This window comes from Prionailurus viverrinus, chromosome A1 (assembly GCF_022837055.1).
Source record: "Prionailurus viverrinus isolate Anna chromosome A1, UM_Priviv_1.0, whole genome shotgun sequence".
NCBI lineage: Eukaryota > Metazoa > Chordata > Mammalia > Carnivora > Felidae > Prionailurus > Prionailurus viverrinus.
The window spans coordinates 86,846,432-86,869,544 of record NC_062561.1 but is presented as its reverse complement, the minus strand read 5'-3'; the positions used below and the strand labels follow the sequence as shown (position 1 = coordinate 86,869,544).

At 34.5% G+C, this 23,113-nt stretch overlaps 1 protein-coding gene across 1 annotated transcript; it reads right to left on the bottom strand.

The window, feature by feature from the left end:
* Positions 1–9,670: 9,670 nt before the first annotated feature.
* LOC125163951 (olfactory receptor 1C1) lies at positions 9,671–10,606 on the bottom strand. The gene has a single exon (XM_047856302.1). It carries the CDS (start codon positions 10,604–10,606, stop codon positions 9,671–9,673), a length of 936 nt encoding a protein of 311 aa, XP_047712258.1.
* Between the last annotated feature and the right edge of the window lie 12,507 nt (positions 10,607–23,113).

The following is a 23,113-nucleotide window of genomic DNA, read 5'->3' as shown; positions in this document are numbered from 1 at the left end:
TAAAGAGTGGCTTCTTACTGCTGAACAAAGAATTTTTTTTTTGACCTGGAGTCTACTGGTGAGAAACTATGAAAATTGTTGAAATAACTACAAGTGGATTTAGAATATGACATAAACTTAGTTGATAATCAGGCAGGGTTTTAAAGGATTTACTCCAACTTTGAAAGAAGTTATACTGTGGGTAAAATGCTGACAAAAGCATTAATTATTACAGAGAAATCATCCATGAAGAGAAAGGTCAATAGTTACAGCATATTTTATTATTGTTTTTAAAAAAAAAATGTTTGTTACTTATATTTGAGACAGAGAGGGTGGGTGGCTGAGAGAGGGAGAGAGACAGAGTATCCCAAGCAGGCTCTACACTGTCAGTGCAGAGCCCGACATGGGGCTGAAAATCACTAATGTGAGATCTTGACCTGAACCCAAATCAAGAGTTGGTCACTTAACTGGATAAGCCGCCCAGACTCCCCTGTTATTGTTTTATATTAAGAAATTTCCACAGCCACCTCCACCTTGATCAACTCTGATTAGTCAGAAGCCATCAACCTCAAGGTAAGACCACCCACCAGCAAAAAGTTTATAACTCACTCAAAACTCAGATGATGGTGAGTATTTTTTACCAATAAATATTTAAATTAAGTATTTAAGTTTTTCTGTAGACATAATACTATTGCACACTTACTAGCCTAGAGTATAAACATAAATTTTATATACCATAGGAAAACAAAAAAAAATCATTTGATTCAATTTATTATATTTACTTTGGTGCCATGGTTCAGAACTGAAATTGTCATATCTTTGAAGTACTTCTGTCATTTAAAAAAAATTTTAGGGGCACCTGGGTGGCTCAGTCAGTTAAGCGTCTGACTTCAGCTTAGGTCATGATCATGCATTCTGTGAGTTCAAGCCCCACATAGGGCTCTGTGCTGACAGCTCAGAGCCTGGAGCCTGCTTCAGATTCTGTGTCTCCCTCTCTCTCTGGCCCTTCCCTTCTTGAGGTCTCTCTCTCTCTCTCTCTCAAAAATAAACAAACATTAAAAACTTTTAAAAATTAAAAATAAATAAATAATTTAACGCTTATTTATTTTTGAGAGAGAGAAGGTGAGTGGGGGAGGGAGAGGGAGAGAGGAAGACACAGAATCTGAAGCAAGCTCCAGGCTCCAAGCTGTCAGCACAGAGCCCAATGCGGGGCTCAAACTCATGAGCAGTAAGATCATGACCTGCACCCAAGTCGGATGCTTAACCGACTGAGCCACTCAGGTGCCCTGAGGTAATTCTGTCATTTTTAAAAATATTGGCCAGCGTGAAGGAACCTTATTGAAATAAATTGTATGTTACTTGATATTGAAGTAAAAAAAATATATAAGATATATTGATGGACTGAGTTTAATCATCATTATTCTGAGTCTCCAAAAACTGGTTCTGTATTTGCATTGAGTTTCTTCATAATTCATTCTCCTGGCAATGGATTATAATAAATTGTATTTAATAGTTCTAATTCTGTACACATGGGTATTTTTCATCATAAATAACTATTTTCAGAAGAAAAAAAATTTGTGTAATATGCAGAGAAAATTTTCAATGACAGTAAATATATATTGCTTTCTTAGAAAAATGATTTGTGTATCTGTCTCATTTTCAAGTCATTGATTTGTATTATACAAATGCTAGATGTACAATATAAAAAATTATATATATATATTTGGGAAATTTCATGTAAAGTGTAGTTTTCTTAGAAATAAGAACATTGATGGGAGGCCTGGGTGGCTCAATCAGTTAAGCGTCTGACTTCGACTCAGGTCATGATCTCGTGGTTCGTGGGTTTGAAACCCATGTCAGGCTATGTGCTGGCAACTCGAAGCCTGATACCTGCTTTGGATTCTGTGTCTCCCTCTCTCTGCCCCTGCCCCATTCATACTCTGTCTCTCTCTCTGTCTCTCTCAAAAATAAATAAACATTAAAGTTAAAAAAATAAAACATTGGGAATCCGTCATATAATGGCAATTCATGGATACTCAAAAGTCCATGTTTGTACCCAGAATATATGAATATGTTATTTATATGGAAAAAAAGGACATTGGTGATAGAATTAAATTTATAGAACTTGATATGGAGAGGATATCCTAGATAATCCAGTTGGGCTCAATGTAATCACATAAAATCTTAAAAAATGAGTCTTTCTCAACTGTAGTCAGAAAATCAGAAAGATGGCCCAATGAGATGAACCTTACTGGGCAATGTTGACTTTTAAAGATAAAGTAAGGAGGCCCATGATTCAAGGAATGTGGGAAACCTCTAGAAGCTGGAAAATGCAAGGAAACAGATTTTTCCCTAAAGATTTGAGACAATAACATAGCCCTGAGACACCATAATTTTATTTCAGTAAGTCTGACCTATAAAAACGTGAAATTTGTGCTTTTAAGCTATTAGGCTTATGGTAATCTGTATGTGCAATAATAGAAAACTAAAACACTGAATGAAAGTCAGTATTTCATTATCAATGTGCCACATTTGATCTATAGGATGTTTAAAATTGATTAGAGGGCAAATATTCTATCTATCTATCTATCTATCTATCTATCATCTATCTATCATCATCTACACACTCTCAAAATGTCTTTAAACTGTTAAAACATTTTGCATATTCAAACAACTAGACCCTATAAATCACACCTGGAATGCAAATTTTGTAACTATATCCAACAACAGATGTGAATCTCAGAGACAATATTAAGCACAAGAAACTGGACATACAGGATGTACCCTGTAAAATGTCATTCATCTTCTATAAATATTTAAAACAGGATGTTTTCAGAAGTCAGGATAACACTTATGTTCAGTGTTGAGTTGTAAAGGAGGTTCTGGGGTGTGATTTGTTCTACGTATTCTAGATGCTGATAAAATGGGTGTGTGAAGTTTGTAAAAATATGTTCAGCTGTATTCATAAGATATGTGCACTATTCTTTATGTAAAATATACATAAAGTATTTAACCAAAGAAGTAAAGCCCCTCAGATGTTGAGCGAGTAGAAAAATATTTCTGACCCAATGATAATGAATATCCACCTGTGCTCTGGAACAACCTGAAAAGGAGTTGGGTGATTTTACACATGTCTGAGGGAGGAGACTTTCCTGGCCTTGGCACAGATCACCGTGGTTGGAGAACCATAAAATGTGGCAAATATAAAAATACATAATGGTATCATAAAACAAAGATTTTGTTTACACCCAGGGTGCATTAGATACTAAGAAAGAACAAAGACTCCTGATTATGACTCCATATTGATTATCCACTATACTGGCAGAAACATTGAGTGCTATTCACCATCAGATTTATTTTTTTAAGTTTGTTTATTTATTTTTTTTATTTTGAGAGACAGTGAAGTGGAGGATCAGAGGGAGTGGGAGAGAGAGAGAATCCCCAGCAAGTTCCCCACTCTTAGTGGCTGAGTCAAGGTCAAGACTTGGATGCTCAACCAATTGAGCCACCCAGGCACCACCAGATTTATTTGATTTAACAAACCAGTGTGATATCACACTTTTTGCATACAGAAATATCTAGAATCAGATCCACACTGCTCTGCCCAAATGGATGCTATTTGGATTAATAGAATGTTAATGTAATTTTACACATATATTTCACTTCTGTGATATTAAAATATTGCCTGAAACATGGCACAATGTAACAAATTCTATTCTCTAGTTACAAATTTTTCCTGTGCTAATAAGTAACTTTACCAACACCTTTTCTTCCCATAATAATTGAAGCAACAATATTGCTATATCATGGATTATCTGCTGAGTATGTTGGTAAAAGTCACTAGGGTATAGGGACATCCTGCTGAACACAATACCAGCTGAAATGCATCTCTATAGATATGGGTAATGGTCTTTCCATAACTTATATTTACTTAGTTGTGAAGAAAAAACAGTTATGTAACAAAGGGCTTGAAACTTTATTGTTAGGGGGCCTACCAAAAAAAAAAAAAAAAAAAAGGAAAACCAAATCAATAATGTTTACAACAAGGAAAGTTTTTAAATACAAAATTATGACCAAAGACTTAAAATTCCAGGCCACGAACATATGAAGATGAGACAAAATATCTAGAACTAGTGTGAAAAATTCTGTGATGAGTATTAATACAGAAGCCAATAGATGTAAAGAAACATGGCAATCAAAGGCATTTTACTGGTAGATGGAAAACTTTAATTTTGGAGGGTGAAATACAGGAAGGTAAGATTGTTTTTACTGAATTATAAGGAGAGAAAGTATATGATAGCCAGAAAAGACTAATGCATAATGACAGATTCCAAGATCTAGAAGTTATTCTGTGTGAATGAAGAAGATGCTTTCTACAAAAGAGTGGATGGAAAATAACATTAGAAAAGAGATGATTTTAGGGGCGCCTGGGTGGCTCAGTCGGTTAAGTGGCCGACTTCGGCTCAGTTCATGATCTCACGGTCCATGAGTTCGAGCCCCGCGTGGGGCTCTGTGCTGACAGCTCAGAGCCTGGAGCCTGTTTCAGATTCTGTGTCTCCCTCTCTCCGACCCTCCCCTGTTCCTGCTCTGTCTCTCCCTGTCTCAAAAATAAATAAAACGTTAAAAAAAATTAAAAAAAGAAAAGAGATGATTTTATGGTATGTAAAGAAAAAAAACACAATCCAATCTGAAGTCAAACGAAATGAAGAAGAAAATTGTAAAAATTGCTGATGATCCCAATAACCAGAGTTAATTACTTTATTATATTTTGCATTATATATTTTATATTTTTCTAACATACAAATATAGATAAATGTGTGAGCACACACATATTTTACAAAGATGATATGAATCCTTACATGCTCTTTAATGCACTATTTTCTTTCACAAAACAATATGTGATATGCATTTTTCAAGTCCACATATAGGATTTACACTATCATTTTTATATCTACATTAAAAAGCTTGGAATATTGTCTTTTATCCATTTTGAATAAATATTAAGAACACTTTAAACATTCTTTAATTTTATTATAAAAATAAGTTATATGAACATCAGTGGATTATATATTGAAAGGCAGATAGAGAGACAGAAAGAGAGAAAATTTTTTATATTTCTTTGCAGTGAAATTTTCTAAAAAAAACCTCTTAGATGCCTGGGCCTATTAGAACACGAAATTTTTATAAACAGATAAATTATGCTAGATCCCACAATGAGGGTACTTCTGAAATAGGTTATAGTTCCTTGCTTCCGCTTTAGATGTATATGTATTGCAGATCATTTTCTTAATTTATCAATAGAATTTATAACTATTTCAATATTTTAGAAAAAATATGATATAATTGGCTCTTTCTTCTTTGTGAAATATAAGTTAATAAAAGCACTGAACACTGAACACATTTATAGTCTAACCTTTTCTTAATATTTTCACATGGTATTTGTATTTGCTTTAATTAATTAGCTTTTACATTTATTCTGTTCTTGAGTGTTTTTATAGCTATACTTCCAGAACTTGAATTTTTCATATTTCTCTATTTCTTTATCAAGCATGTTTTGTTTAATTGTTACAAAATGAGATGAAAGTTCAAGGGATAAAACTTAACTCATTTTTAAGTGGTATATGGTTTGTTTAGTTTATATTCAGTCTTCTCTTTTTTATATAAATTATAACAGTACAGTGGTAGCAGTATAGAGAATAAAAACTACGAGATTAGGGAAGAAGGAACAATTTATTTATTTTTTTATCAAAACTTCCTTGTCATTCTTAAATGTTCTGGGGTATCTATATTCACATCCTATAGTAAAACAACCACTCAAACAATTATCTGTGACATCTATGGTTCCTCATCTGCCCAATCTTATGAGTGGCTGGGAAGGAAATGTTAGCAGGTAAGTCTGTGCTTAATCTTTCCTCTTCTTTTTTTTTTTTTTTTTTTTTTTTTTTTAAATTTTTTTTTCAACGTTTATTTATTTTTGGGACAGAGAGAGATGGAGCATGAACGGGGGAGGGGCAGAGAGAGAGGGAGACACAGAATCAGAAACAGGCTCCAGGCTCTGAGCCATCAGCCCAGAGCCCGACGCGGGGCTCGAACTCACAGACCGCAAGATCGTGACCTGGCTGAAGTCGGACGCTTAACCGACTGTGCCACCCAGGCGCCCCTAATCTTTCCTCTTCTAATGACACATGTAAAAAGAAATAACCAGATCAAATCTTTTTTTTTGTAATTAATGAGATCTAATGAGATCTTCTGACAGTAATTTCTAGCAGAAAGGGAACTAAAAGTGTTACTTATGGAATGTGTTTAGGAGGATATATCCCACTTCTCTGGATTGCTTATGGTAAATAAATTTAGAATTAATGGGTAAGTAGGCAAGGATGCTGAAACATAGGTACCAATTATATAGTCATTTTATACTGAGTGGAGCAGTTTCTTGATCTAAGTACCTCCTTCTGTGCAAGGTAATATCCATCAAGTATGATTTGGAGACATCATATGTTACATGTAGGTCATGGCATGGTTTTCTTTTTTCTTTCTTTCTTTCTTTCTTTCTTTCTTTCTTTTTTTTTATTTTTTTTTAATTTGAAGTAGAGTTAATATACATGAGTTTCAGGGATACAACAGTGAACATTGTGTGTAATCTATATATTACACAATGCTCACCATGATAAGTGTAGTTTCCATCTGTCACCATACAAAATTATTACAATATTATTGACTCTATTCCCTATGCTATACCTTTCATCCCCGTGACTTACATATTTTATAAAAGGGGATTGTACCGCTTAATCTCTTTCAGATATTTTGCTCATCCACCATCCCCACCCCTCTGGCAACCACCAGTTTGTTCTCTGTACATGCCTGTTTCTATTTTTGTTTGCCTTTGTTTTGTTTCGTTGTTTATATCCCAATTATGAGTAACAACATATGGTGATTGTCTTTGTGTCCAACTAATTTCACTTAACATGATACGTTCTGTGTTCATCAATGTTGTGAATGACAAGATTTTATGCTCTTTTATCAATGAGTAATATTCTATTGTGTATATATATCATATTTTCTCCGTCCAATCACATATTGATGGACATTTAGGTTGTTTCCCTATCTTGTCTGTAATAAACATAATAAAACAATGTTGCAATAAACATAGCATGCAAATATCTTTTTGAATTAGTGTTTTGGCTTTCTTGGGTGAATACTCAGCAGTGAAATTACTGGATCATATGGTATTTCTTTTTTTCCTAATATTCGGAGGAACTTCCATACTGTTTTCCATAGTGGCTGAATCAATTTACATTTTTACCAATAGTACACAAGTATTCCCTTTTCTTCATATCCTCACCAACAGCTAACATCATACTTAATGGGGAACAACTGAAAGCTTTCCTCTAAGATCAGAAACAATGCAAGGATGTCCATTCTCAGCACTTTTCTTCAACATAGCACTGGAAATCCTGGCTGCAGCAATCAGACTAAATAAATAAATAAATAAATCACAACCAAATGTGTAAAGAAAAAGTAAAACCTACCTATTTACAGATCACATGATAGTACATAAAAAGCCCTAAAGAATCCCCCAAGCACTATAGAACTGGCAAATGAATTCAGTAAAGTTACAGCCTACAAAAATTATATCTATATATCTATATATCTATATCTATATCTACATCTACATCTATATATATCTATATGTATATGTATATGTATATGTATATGTATATCTATATCTATATCTATATCTATATCTATATCTATATATATCTGTTGCTTTTCTATATATAAATAAAAAGAAGCCTGAAGAGAAATTAAGAAAATTATCCTATTGACATCAATAAGAATAAAATACCTAAGACTAAATTTAGCCAAAGACAGGAAAGACCTGTACTCTGAGGACATAAGACATTGATGAAGAAAATTGAAGATAATACAAACAAATGGAAACATATGTCATGCTCATAGTCCATCTTAATAGGATAAAGAAGGTCTGGTGAGCTGCACCCATTTTATGAGGCTTTATGCTTTTCTTGTGTCTTGCAATCACCTATATCCTTTAAACTACTGAAATATGATACTAAAATTTTTATTTCTCATGAGTTCACTTTATTTATCCTAGTGGGTAAGTGGAATTATGGTTTCTATGGAAAGTTTGAAGGATACCAAATGCATTATAAAACACCCAGTTCATGCTACCAGGTTACAATTTTGTGCAAATTTACCTATATATTTCCTTGTTTTTTCTATGCTTATTTATTTACTTTGAGAGAGAGAGAGCATATGTGAGGAAGGGAGCAACAGAGAGAGAGGGAGGGAGAGAATCCCAAGCAGGCTTTTTGTTGTCAACACAGAAAGCAATACAGGGCTCAAACTCATGGACTGTGATATCATGACCTGAGTCAAAATCAAGAGTCAGATACTCAATTGACTGAGCCACCCAGGAGTCCCCAACTTTTAAATTTCTGATCTGGTCTAAGAAAGATTCATGATCTATGGTGTAGACTGCTGCATATCTACTTCCATCCCCCCCCATCACTATCATTTCCCTCTTCCTTACTGATCCCTCCTATGTGCTGCCATTTGTGTCAATTTTGCTGAAGCTCATCATCAGACAGGTAAAGTCTTGCAAGTTGTTTATGGTAAAAGGATATAGAATTTTCCATTACATAGCTGTTCCATCTCAGCTGGCTATTTAGATATTTGCAAAAGAAAGAATTCAAGTAACTTGGGTTAGGTCACTATTTTGGTTGTGGGAAACTGCTAAATGTTTAGACCTTTACTCTGAGTCTGCAACAATTGATTTAAGGATTGAACACTGATGAAACACAAATTAATAAAGAGAAGAAAACTAACAACTAATAAAAATTGTAGAATAAAGAGTATAATATTATTTATTCCTGGAAAAATAACTATTGGTAATGTAATATCTGATGGGTCAACATGGTAAAGGACACCAGTCCAGAATTTACCTGTATGATATTTGAAATCCTAAAACAGACATCACCAAACCCTAATAGTATTCTCTATGCAAAATTATAACCCTAAGCAACTTTCTACACATAAAACTGTCATAAGGGATTGAGATAACCTTTGGGAAAGATAATATTTTACTACACAAATATGAAACAACTATCCTTTCTTATTAGATAAAACTGAAGGTTACAAGTCATCACTCCAGCTTTGTTTGTTTATTTTTAATGTGAATGTGCATTCCTTACTTTGCATTATAAATTAGGAATGCAAGGACCTTACCATTCCACTTTACTATGAAGCTAGTATTTGTGTCCATGACTACTTATTTAAATTTGGACTCATAAAATTTCAAGTTCAGAATGGTTTATCTTAATCTATGATATTTGTGAAATTTATCACAGAGACTGATAATTTTCACAAGAATATATTTGTACTGGAGCCAGAGATTCCTTACTCACAAAGTAGGGCAATACACACACTATATAACTTCCCTGAAATTCATTTTCCATATCTGAAAGATGGATTTATAATTTTATCTAATTTTTATACTCTGAGGATTATATGTGATAATCTATATAAAGCATTTATCATCATTTCCAGCATGACAGAGACATTTATTAGCTGTTATTTGCTTTTATTACTGTTACTATGATCACCCATGAATGCACATTTTATTACCATATTCATGATGTCTAATTCAGCCATTAAGTATTCATGATTGCTGCTAAAAGTGTAAATCCTTACAAAGCATTTTCTGAAGTGTTCTCTTCATGTCGTTGTTCCTTAGACTGTAGATGAAAGGATTTACCATTGGAGTCACCACTGTATACATGATGGCTAACAAGGTGTCACTCTCAGGGATAAAAGAGGAGGAGGGGGTGAAATAGACAGCACTGGCGGTGCCATAGAACAACACCACCACTGACAGGTGGCAACCACAGGTGGAGAAAGCTTTCTGTTTCCCCTGAGTAGATGTGATCTTCAGGATCGTGGAGAAGATCAGTCCATAAGATATGAGGATGCAGATAAGGGGAGTGAGAGCAAATAGACCTCCCACTATAAAAATAACCATCACATTGAGGGATATATCAGAGCAAGAGAGCTTCAAGAGAGGGTTGAGATCACAGAAGAAATGGTGGATGATATTGGAAGCACAGAAGTACAGATGTGCCATTAAGAGAGTGTGTACGAGGGCATGGAGATAAGTGACAATCCGGAGCCCAGCCACTAGCTGGACACAAAAGTGCAGATTCATAATTGTAGTATAATGTAAAGGGCGGCAAATTGCCACATACCTATCGTATGCCATCACACAGAGAAGAAGGCTGTCCATATTCACAAAAGAAATGAAGAAGAAAAGCTGGCTGAGGCATCCTATGAAAGAGATTGTCTGTGTATCAGTCACGATGTTCACTATCATTTGGGGGATAGTAGTCGAGGTAAAACAGATATCAACAAAGGCCAAGTTACTAAGGAAGAAATACATGGGTAAATGGAGGTGAAAGTCAAAGCCCACAACCAAGATGATGAGCATGTTGCCTGATATAGTGATTAAGTACATACATAGGAAGAGCACAGATAGGAAATGTTGCTGCTCTGCTGATCCAGAAAGTCCCAGAAGGACAAAATCCTTGATAATTGTTAGATTTCCTGTTTCCATCTTCCCAACAAATCTAGGAAAGAAAAATATTAAATTGTAAAGACTAGAAATGTTAACTATTTCGTGTGCGTGTTTGTGTGTGTGCATGTGTGTGTGTGTGTGTAATAAAGTACCATTCAAATTCTTTGTGCTCACCAATTATATCTTGTATTTACAACATTGTCTATATATTCACATAGACATGTTGGGCATAACAATCTAAACTTTTTTCAAGAAAGAATGTTTTTTTTCCTTCAAACAAAAATGCAAATTTTCTGCATAATATCTTCTTTTTAAAAAAATGTTTATTTATTTATTTATTTTGAGAGACAGAGTATGCAAATGGGGGAGGGGCAGAGAGAGAGGGAGAGAGAGAATCCCAGGCAGTCCCAGGCTGTCTGCACAGAGCCTGAAGTAGGGCTTGATTTTGACCTCAGCCAAAATCAAGAGTTGGACACTTAAACAGACTCAACCACCCAGATATCCCTGCAACAATCTTTGAAAATTATCAATACATACCTTCCTCCTTAAGACTTTTGCCAATCAACAATTTTCCTCCCCACTATATATCCATAGGCCTGAGCATTCATTTAGATTCATTTAGATTCCTAGTCAAGGGTGAAAAAACAGAGAGTAATGAAATACAGATAATCATGTTTCTCTCTATAGATAATTATATTGTATCACTGTGGGAGTATTTACTTATTAAAGTGTATTTATTTATATAATATAAGGGGACAGGTCTTGAACCAGGACACCATTTTCTCCCTTGAGGTCAGCACACTGGAGACTATACAAAGTTCCAAATACATCTTTTTTTTTTTTAATGTTTATTTAGCTTTGAGAGAGAGAGAGAGTGCAAGTGAGGAAGGGGCAGAGAGAGAGAGGGAGGGAGACACAGAATCCAAAGTAGGCTCCATGCTCTGAGCTGTCAGCACAGAGAACAATATAGGACTCAAACCCATGAACCGTGAGATCATGACCTGAGATGAAGTTGGGCGCTCAACCGACTGACCCACCCAGACACCCCCCAAATTCATCTTCTAATGTGAGTTGGTTTTATATTTTTTGTGAGTTGGTTTCTCCCTTATTTTTATAAATATTAGTTTTAATTTTAATATGATAAATACTGATAATGGTAAACCACATAAACTGAAAGTCGTTGGAGGGGTCTTCATTTATTATTTTGTTTTGTTTTCCTTTTGACATATTGAAATGATCATATGGATCTTATCCTTTCTGTTATTGACATGCTGTATCACATTGATTGATTTGCAAAGATTGCAACCCAGGAATAAATTTCACTTGATGGAATTGAATGTTGTTGTTGTTGTTGTTGTTGTTGTTTTAATATATTATTGAATTTGGTTTGCTAGTATTTGATTAGAATTTTTGCATCTATACTTATCCGGGATATTGGCCTGTTCTCTTTTTAGTGGCGTGTTTATCCAGTTTTGATATTACAGTAATGCTGGCTTCATAGAACAAATTTGGAAGTTTTCCTTTTTCTTCTATTTTTTTTACAATATTTTTTGAGAATAATTGGTATTAATTTTTCTTTAAATGTTTGGTAGAATTCACCTGTGAAGCCATCTGGCCCTGGACTTTTGATTGTTCAGTTTGTTTTTTTTTTTTTATTACTGGTTCAATTTATTTAGTGGTTATTGGTATGTTCAAATTTTCTATTTCTGACTGTTTCAGTTTTGGCATTTCATGTTTCTAGGAATTTATCCATTTATTCCAGGTGGTCCAATTGGTTGGCATATACTTTTTCATAATATTCACTTATAATTGTTTGTATTTCTGTGGTGTTATTTGTTATTTTTCCTCTCTCATTTATGATTTTTTTATATGAACATTGTTTTTCATTTTTTCTGATAAGTCTGGCTAGAGATTTATCAATTTTATTGATTTCATTTCAAAGAGGCATCTTATTTATTCGATGGTACTATGTATTTTTTGTTTTTTTTAAGTTTCTATGTCATTTATTTTTTAACTGTTTTATCGTTTATTTATGTTTGAGAGAGCTAGAAAGAGCACGAGTGGGGAAAGAACAGAGAGAGAGAGAGACACAGAATGTGAAGCAGGCTCCAGGCTCTGAGCTGGAAACACAGAGTCTGATGAAAGGCTTGAACCCTTGAACCATGAGATCATGATATGAGCCAAGTCAGATGGTTAATGGACTGAGCCACCCAGGCATCCCTCTATATCATGTATTTCTGGTTAAATCTTTATTATTTATTTTCTTCTGCTGAATATACGTTTTGTTAGTTTTTATTTTTCTAGTCCCTGTGTAAGGTTAAGTTGTTTATTTGAGATTATTCTTGCTTCTTGGGGTAGGCCTGTATTGCTACACACTTCCTAATTAACACTGCTTTTGCTTCACCCCAAATGTTTTGGACTGCTATGTTTTCATGATTTTTTCCATGTACTTAAAAAAAAATTCTTATTTGATTTCCTGGTTGTCCATTGATTGTTTAACAGAATGTTATTAAATCTCTATATTTTTGTGGTATTTCCAGAATTTTTCTTGTGGTTCACTTCCAGTTTCATATCATTGTGATCAGTTAAAATGCATGGTATGACTTTGATCTTTTTGAATCAAGTTTGATAAAACTTGTGTGTATCCTAATGTGGATGCTATTCTGGAGTACACCCAATGTGTATTTGAAAACAGTGTGTACTATGCTGTTTTAGGATGGAATGTTCTGAATATATTTGTTAAATCCACTTGTTTGAGTGTGTCATTTGAAGAATTGTTTCCTTGTTCTGTTTAGAAATCTGTCCATTAACATAAATGAGGTGTTAAAGTTCCCTATTATTATTGTATTACTATTAGTTTCTTTATGTTTGTTATGAACTGTTTTATGTATTTGGGTGATTTATTGGATGCACAAATATTTACAGTTGTTATAGTTTCTTGATAGATTGTCCCCTTTACAATTTTACAGCATCCTTCTTCCACTTTTGTTACTGTTTTTGTTTTAAAATCTAGTTTTTTTTCCTGATATAACTATTGCTACTACAGCTTTAAAAAAATGCTTGTTTTTGAGAGAGAAGGGGGACGGGCAGAGAGAGGGAGAAGAGGATCTGAAGCAGGTTCTGCACTGTCAGCAGAGAGCCGGATGTGGGGCTCAAACTCACAACCTGTGAGTCGCGACCTGAGCCAATGTTGGACGCTTGACCAACTGAATCACCCAGGTGCCCCAACCACTCCAGCTTTCTTTTGGCTTCCATTTGGATAGTAAATATTTCTCCATCCTCTCACTTTCAATCTGTTGCTGTTTTTAGGTTTAAAATGAGTCTTTTGTGGGCACATCATAGATGGGTCTTTTTTTTTTTCTAACTTGTTCTTTCATCATATGCCTTTTGATTGATTGAAGCATTTAGCTCATTTACATGAAAAGTAATTATTGATAAATATTTATTTATTGTTAGTTTATTATTTGTTCTGCAGTTGTTTCTGAACATTTTCTCTGATCCTTTCTTGTCTTTCTCTGTTTCACGTTGTGCTGATTTTCTTTAGTGGTATATTTGGATTTCTTTCACTTTATTCTTTCCATATTATTAGTGGTTCTGGATACTTGGTTACCATTAGGTTTGTATATAATGACTACTACATATAGGCTATGTTAAGTTGATGGCTATTTAAATTTGAATACATTCTTTCCCCTTCTCCTCTCTATATTTCAGGTATATGTTATTATATTTTATATCCTTTTTTGTCAGTTCACTGATTTTTGAGGGTGTGTGCAAATATTCACATTTACTGTTTTTGTGTTTCCTATCTTTAAACTGTCACTTTTGGTCTCTCCTTTCCCCTCAAAGTTTCCCTTGCATTATATCTTGCAGAGCTGGTTTAATGATCACAAACTCATTTAGTGTTTGTTCATCTGGGGAATTCTTTATCTGTCCTTATATTCTGGATGATAGACTTGCTGGATATTTCATTCTTGGATCTAGATTTTTTCCAGCACTTTGAATATATCATGACACTCCCTTTTGGCTTGAAAACTTTCTGTTGAAAAATTTTCTGCTAACTTCATGCATTTTCCCTTACTAGATAAGGATGTATTTCATCTTGCTGCTTTCATTTTTTCTCTTTATTACTATATTTTGCCATTTTAATTACAATGTGTCTTGATTTGGTCTGCTTTTGTTGATTCTCATGCAGGTTCCCTGTGTCTCCTGGATCTGGAAATCTACTTTATTCCCCAGATTAGGGAAGTTTTCAGCTACTATCTCTTCAAATAAACTTTCTGCCCCTTTCCTCTCTCTTCTTCTGGGATTTCTGTAAAATGGATGTTATTATGTTTGATCAAGTCACTGATTTCCCTAAATCAATTCTCATTTTGCATAATTATTTTATCCTCTTTTGCGCGCGTGTGTGTATGTGTGTGTGTGTATTATGATCTAGCTGCAGAACCCCATGTATGCTGTGTACCCTCCGGGACTTGTAATAAGTCTTGTTTTTTCAAAGTTCCCTCATAGTTGTTGAAACATAACCATTGTAAGAATCACAAGGGTTGGTCCAGCCACAATATTGGCTCCAGTTGGGGAAATATCTGTGGGGGCTTTCCACAAGTAGTATGAGCTCAGCTGTATGTCCCAGGAATTCCTAGACATTACAATTGATGGGCTAAGACAGCATAAAACAGAGAACAGTATTTAGAGAAGCTATGTCAAAATGGGTTAAATGAATGTGGATTGTGTTTGTATGCACTGCCCATTAGCGTATGTTAAACCTCATAAAACCCTCCACATAATACTTGATTACCTTTGAAAACATTAAAAAAAAAATCAAGTCTCTGAAATGCAAAATTTGATTTTCCTTTAACTTTTACCTAAGAACAAATGGCATGATGACTGTATTAACAATTTAGTGTCCAGGCTAAACACCAGTGTGACTTCATCTCCATCTAGTAGATGTATGTGCATGTTCATGTGTGTGTGTGTGTGTGTGTGTGCATGTGTGTGTGTCCGTGTGTGTGTGTGTGTTTGTAAGGGGCAGTCTATATTGGAACTGAGAATATGTTCTGGGTCTGGTAGTGAGGAATTAGAATTATAAACTGCATAGGGAGAAGGACATGAATGCAGAACACGAAAGCTACATTTGTAGGGAATTCCAAACATTACCTTGCCGCAAGCCATGGAGCAAGGATGTTGGAACAATAAGCACATACTGTAAGACTCTATAGTGTTGAATTATAATATATTAAACATGTTTTCAATATATATTATCACATGGTAATATTTTATTTTAAGAATTTATCACATTAGGGTGGAGCTCCACATATACAAAATATAGAATTGTTTAAGGTAGTGAAGTACAAAACTGTTGGTTCAAGAGAATGCATGTGGCTGTGTATGTAGAGGAAATACTGTGATTGAGGGCATAATCCTGGCTTAGATGAACCAAGCAGGCATTGGCAGAGGGGAAGGGAAACAAGGGAAGACAAGACAGTAATCAAGGGAAAACATGATGCTGAGTATAAAAGAATGGTTGAGGACTTGTTGAACAAAATATTTGTAATAGATATTATTAATGTAGAGTTAGTGGGGGCAATACTTGGATTAAATTTGGTTTTAATTGTTAATATTAAATGACATCAATTTAAAAATATTTTTGAAATGAATTTGAATTTTAAAAACTATGTGAGAGGTCTCTGGGTGGCTCAGTTGGTTGAGGGTCTGATTCTTGATTTTGGCTCAGGTCACAGTCCCACAGTAGTGGGATCAAGCCATGAATTGGGCTCTGTGCTGAGCACAAAAGTCTGATTAAGATTCAGGCCCACCTGGGTGGCTCAGTCGGTGAAGCGTCCGACTTCGGCTCGGGTCATGATCTCACACTCCAGGAGTTCGAGCCCCACGTCAGGCTCTGTGCTGATGGCTCGGAGACTGGAGCCTGCTTCAGATTCTGTGTCTCCCTCTCTCTGACCATACCCCGTTCATGCTCTTGTCTCTCTCTGTCTCAAAAATAAATAAACATTAAAAAAATAAAAAGAAAGTTTCTCTCTCTCATCTCTATCTCTATCTCTTCCTTTGTCCCTCTACTCCACTTGTGCTCTCTATCTTAAAACCAATCCAAACTAAACCGAATCAAACAAAAAAACTGTGTGAAATATCTCAAACTGAGAGAAATCTCACTTTTAAGCTTCTCCCCCCTCATTTGTAAATACAAAAGTTTTACTTTATAGTAAGATGTTACATCGGCCTTTAAGAATATTTTGCAGTAGCTTCTAATACCAAGCTCCAATCCCCTCTCCAAGATTGTTTTTATGCAAAACATAATAGCATTTATGGATCCCAGAAAATATAATATATAAGCTGGAAATGATAGATTATTTTACAAGAACATATGGACACTCATATTTTAATTAATTGTTTTCAATTCGTTAAGATTTCTGAAACATAACATGGGTATATATTAAGCATAAAATGAGCTCTAGTGTTGTTTTATTTTTATTATACCATTTGTTTTGATCCCAATTGTCTTTTATCATCACATACCACTCATGTTTGAGACTTATTTAAAAAGCCAAATTCCTCTTTGAGCTCACTGGATCACTTCCTGTTCATGAATGAATTTCCCCACCTCCATGTTCTGTAACTTAAAGCACTTTATAATCATATTTATATCATGTGATTTCACTCATATATGGGATTTTAGAAACTCAACAGACAAACATAGGGGAAAGGAAAGAAAAATAAGGTAAAAACAGATGCAGTCAAATCATAAGAAACTCTTAAAAACAGAACAAACTGAGTGTTGCTGGAGGGGTTTTGTGCTAAATGGGTTATGGTCATTAAAGAGGGCGCTTGTTAGGATGAGCACAGTGTATCATATGTAAGAGATGAATCCCTGGGTTCTATTCCTGACACCAAGACTCACTGTATGTAAAAAACTTGAATTTAAATTAAATAAATGCATAGATAGATAAATAGATGATAGATAGATAAAATCATATATAAAATAGCCCTGTACTGAATGGATCAACAACTATTATATGACCTTATAGACTTATTTTATTAATATTCCTTTTATGAATTATCACCTAAATGAACTATGCCATTTGCTGTTGTGTATTATACATGGTATTTCATTATCTTACACAAGGGACATATTTCTGATACTTAAAAAAAAAAAAGTAAGCCACAGAGCTACACTTTATAGACAAATGGCATGCAGAGGATTAGAGGATTTACATAAACGACTGAAAACTTACAGAAGAAACATTTAAACCCAGGTATGTCTGACTCAAGGACCATGATGAACAGCAATATTCCAGAAGGGGACCAGGTAATAGTCTTAATCACTGGCTGACCAGGGTGATGAGACCTATACCCCCATTCCAGATCATCAGGAACATATAACCTAAGCAAAAACATACCTGCGACTTGATGTAACACTGATTGTGGGTTAGTAGCCAGGCCAATCTGACATATCCATTCCATCACATAGCTTTTGTGAAAATTAAATGAGTTGTTCCATGGAAACTGCTTTGAACATTCTCTGCAGCAGTCAGAACTATGTAAATCTGTCACCTATTTTTTTGTTGTTGTTGTTAAAATTAGGTCATATTTATTTTGTTTTTCTATTACTAACATAAGAATTCAGGGACTGTAGAGTAAGTGATTTGTCACTTAGAAGTGAGAGGGATCATGGCTAGTTCTATAATTTTAGGGCAAAATGAAAAGGTACAGTCACTTGTTCAAAAAATAGTAAAAACAAGTGATATTTAAGGTATTAATGCATAAAGGCTTTTTCTTATTTTCTTTTCTGATTTCTTAGTCACTTTGTGATATATTTGTGTTATAATTTCCTTCAAGATAAAATTAAAATTTAAAGCTTTTAGCCTGAATCTCATTGTTTATCTTAATATTCTGCAGAACTACTTTTTTCACAGTAATTATAAAGCTGTGTTTCTATTTTTTTACTTTTTATTCTAATTTCAATTAGTAAACATAGAGTGTTATATTAGTTTCAGGAGTACATTATAGTGAATCCGAAATTCCCTATATCACCTAGTGCACATCACAAGTGCACTCCTTAATTCTCCCTTACTTCCCATCATCTATTTCACCCATCCACTCATCTCCTCTCCACTATAGTAACCATCAGTTCGCCGTGTGTGTGTGTGTGTGTGTGTGTGTGTATAGTGTGAGTGTGTGTGTGTGTGTGATGACTGGATAGAAATGTAGGTCTATTTTAACTTTTTAAGGAAATTCCAGACTTTTCCAGAGTGGCTGCATTAGTTTGCATTCCCACTGATCATGCAAAAAGGTTCCTTTTTTTCTCTACATCCTTAGCAACATCAGTTATTTCTTGTGTTATTGGTTTTAATCATTAACAGGTGTGAAGTGACATCACATTGTAATTTTGATTTGCATTTCCCTAATGATGAATAATGTTGAACATCGTTTCATGTATCTGTTGGCCATCTGGATGTCTTCTGTGGAGAAATGGCTGTTCACTTCTGCCCATTTTGTAATTGGATTATTTGTTTTTCATTGTTGATGTATTTATTTTTGAGAGAGAGAAAGAGAGAGAAAGTGAAAGAGAGAGGGGGGTAGAGAGAGAGGGAGACAGAGAATCACAAGCAGGCTCTGTGCTGTCAACACAGAGCCCCATGAGGGGCTCAAACTCATGAATTTGGTGGTCATATACTGAGCTGTCATCAACACTCAGATGCTCAACCAACTGAGCCACCCAGGTGCCCCTCAGTTTTGACTTTTATAAGTTATTTATATATTATTGATAGCAACCCTTCATAAGTTATATCACTGGCAAAAAAAAATATCTTCTCTCATTCCAAAGGTTGCTTTTAAATTTTGTTGATTATTTCATTTGCTGTGCAGAAGCTTTTTTATTTGATGTAGTCACAAGAGTTTATTGTTGCTACTGTTTCCCTTGCCTCACGGGATCTATCTAGAAAAATGTTGCTATAACCAATGTCATAGAACTTACTGCCTGTGCTCTTTTCAAAGATTTTATGGTTTTGGGTCTCACATTCTTTAAAGGAGTTTGAATTCATTTGTATGTATGGTGTTAAAAATTGGTCCAGTGTGTTTTTAATAATTACAGTCCAACTTTACCAAGACCATTTGTGGAATAGATTGTCCTTTTCCCTTTGGATATTCTCTCCCAGTTTATGGATGATTAATTGACCATATAGTTATGGGTTTATTTCTGGATTTTCTCTTCTGATCCATTGATCTGTGTGTATATTTTTTTGCCAAATATGTAACAGTATATAATGAATATAGAATGTATATAATGTGTATATATATCCCAGTACCATGCATACTGTTTTGGTCACTAGGCTTTGCAATGTAAAATGAAGCCTTGAATTGTGATGTTTGCAGCTTTGCTTTTCTTTTACAAAATTGGTTTGTTATCCAGAGTCTATTGTGGTTCCATACATATTTTAGGATTGTTTGTTCTACTTCTGTGAAAAATTTTCTTTGCATTTTGATGGGCATTGCATTAAATGTGTACATTGCTTTGGGAAGTATATACATCTTAAAAATATTTCTTCTTCCAATTCATGGCTATGGAGTGTCTTTTCATTCCTTTGTGTCATCTTCAATTTCTTTCATCAATGTGTTTTTAGACTATAGGTTTTTTTTTAATCTCTTTTGTTAGGTTTATTCCTAGGTGTGCCACTGTTTTTGGTGCAAATGTAAGAGGAATTGTTTTCTTTTTTTTTTTTCTTTCTACTGCTTCATTGTTGTGGTATAGAAAAGCAACAGATTTCTGTACATTGATTTTGTGTCCTGTGACTTTACTGAATTTATTTAACGGTTTTAGCAGTTCTTTGGTGTAGTCTTTTGAGTTTTCTACATAGAGTATCATGTCATCTGAATATAGTAAAATTTTACTTCTTTCTTGCTGATTTGGATGTGTTTTATTTATTTTTGTTGTCTGACTGCTGTGGCTAAGGCTTCTGGTATTATTTTGAATAAGTAGTGGGAGTGGACATCCTATCTTCTTCCTAACTTTAGGGGAAAAAAAAACTCTGTTGTTCCCATTAAGGATGATATTATCTGTGATTTTCTTATATATGGTCTTTATTATGTTGAGGTATGTTTTGTTTGTTTTCTAAATCTATGTTGTTGGAGGGTTTTTTTCAAGAGTGGGTGTTTTACTTTGTCAAATGCTTTTACTGAATCTTTAAATTTTTTTTTCAATGTTTATTTATTTTTGGGACAGAGAGAGACAGAGCATGAACTGGGGAGGGGCAGAGAGAGAGGGAGACACAGAATCAGAAACAGGCTCCAGGCTCTGAGCCATCAGCCCAGAGCCTGATTCGAACTCACGGACCGCGAGATCTTGACCTGGCTGAAGTCGGACGCTTAACTGACTGTGCCACCCAGGCGCCCCAACTTTTACTGAATCTTTAGATGACCATATGCTTTTCATTCTTTCTCTTAATGATGTGATATGTCTCCTTGATTGATTTGCCAATACTGAACCACACCCAGGGATAAATCTCACTTGATTGTGATGAATGATTGTTTTTAATGTACAGTTGGATTTGGTTTCCTAATATTTTGTTGAGAATTTCACAGTAATGTCGGCTTCATAGAAACTATTTTTGGAACAGTTTGACAAAAATAGGTATTAACTCTTCTTTAAATATTTGGTAGAATTCTGCTGTGAAGCCATCTGGCCCTGTACCTTTGTTCATCGAGAATTTTTTGATTACTGATTAAATTTCTTTGCTTATTATTGGTCTGTTAAAGTTTCCTATTTTTTCCTGTTTCAGTGTTGGTAGTTTATATTTCCATTTCTTCCAGGTTATCCACTGTATTGTCATTTGGTTTTTCATAGTATTCCCTTATAATTATTTGCATTTCTGTGGTGTGGTTTTTATTCCTCATTGTTCATTTGAGATTTTATTTATTTGGGTCTTTTCTCTTTTCTTTTTGATGCATTTGGCCAGAGGTTTATCAATTTTATTTTATTTTTTTTAAAGAACCAGCTCCTGGTTTCATTGGTTTGTTCTATTCCTTTGTAGTTCTATATCACTTATTTCTTCTTTTATTTTATTTTATTTTTTTAATTTTCTTCCATGTACTGGATTTATGCTTTGCTTGTTGTTCTTATTCTAGCTCTTATAGGCGTAAGGTTGGGTTGTGTATTTGAGATTTATCTTGCTCTGGAGTCAAGCCTTTCTTGGTATAAACTTCCCTCTTAGAAATGCTTTTGTTTCATCCTAAAATTTTGAACTATTTTCTTTATATTTTAATTTATTTCTATGTACTTTTTTTTCTTATCTGAAGGTTGTTAATGTTGAGAAGCAAGGGAGAGAAATGGCACCAACCAGCTACTTTGCCCCTGGAGAGTGATATCAGTGCTGGACTGCTCTCCAGGAAGCACTCATATATTTGTGATCTTTCCAGAATTTTTCTTGTGGTTGACTTCTAGATTCATAGTTTTGGTTCAAAAAAGTTGTATGATATGACTTTGGTATTTCTGTAGTTGTTGAAGCTTGTTTTGTGGCCTACTATGTGATCTATTCTGGAGAATGTTCCATATTTACTTGCAAAGAATGTGTATTCTGTTGCATTAGAATGGAACATTCTCAATATATCTGTTACATCTATTTCATGGATTTTTGAGTGTCACAAAGTTTGTGTCCTTCAAAGCCATAGTTTCATTGTTGATTTTCTTAAGTTAATTTGTGTATTGATGTAAGTGAGGTATTAATGTTCCCTACTTATTATTATATTACATGGTTTTAATTTTTATTTCGCTGATGATGAGTGATGTTGAGCATCTTGTCATATGTCTGTTAGCTACCTGGATGTTTTCTTTTGGAAAAATGTCTATTCATGTCTTCTGCCCAATTTTTAACTGGATTATTTGATTTTTGGTTTTGAGTTTTACAACTTCTTTGTATATTTTGGATACTAACCTTGTATCTGACATGTCATTTGCAAGTATCTTTTCCCATTTCATAGATTGCCTCTTAGTTTTGTTGACTGTTTTGTTTGCTATGTGGAAGCACTTCATTTTGATGAGGTCCCACTAGTTTATTTTTGCCTTTGTTTCTCTAGTTAGAAGTTCCTATGGCTGACTTCAAAGACGTTATGGCCTGTGTTCTCTACTAGGATTTTGATTTGATGGTTTCCTGTCACAAATTTAGTTCTGTCATCCATTTTGAATTTTTGTGGGTATGGTATAAAAAAAGTGGTCCAATGTCATTCTTTTGCAGGTAGCTGTCCAGTTTTCCCAACACCATTTTTTGAAGAGATGGTCTTCTCCGCCCCCCCCCCCCCCCCCCCAATGGATGTTCTTTCCTGCTTTGTCAATGATTAAATGCCCAGATTGTGGGTTCCTTTTTTGGTTTTTTATTCTATTTTATTGATCTATGTGTCTTTGTGTGTGTTGTGCATGTGTGTGCACGTGTGTGTGTGTGTGTGTGTGTGTGCGTGCCAGTAACATACTGCCTTGATTACCACAGCTTTGGAATATACATTAAAGTCTGGAATTAGAGGATTGTTTGTTCTAGCTCTGTGAAA

Excerpts from the sequence above, each read along its gene's own strand:
- LOC125163951 (XM_047856302.1), bottom strand. The coding sequence starts at position 10,606 with ATGGAAACAGGAAATCTAACAATTATCAAGGATTTTGTCCTTCTGGGA.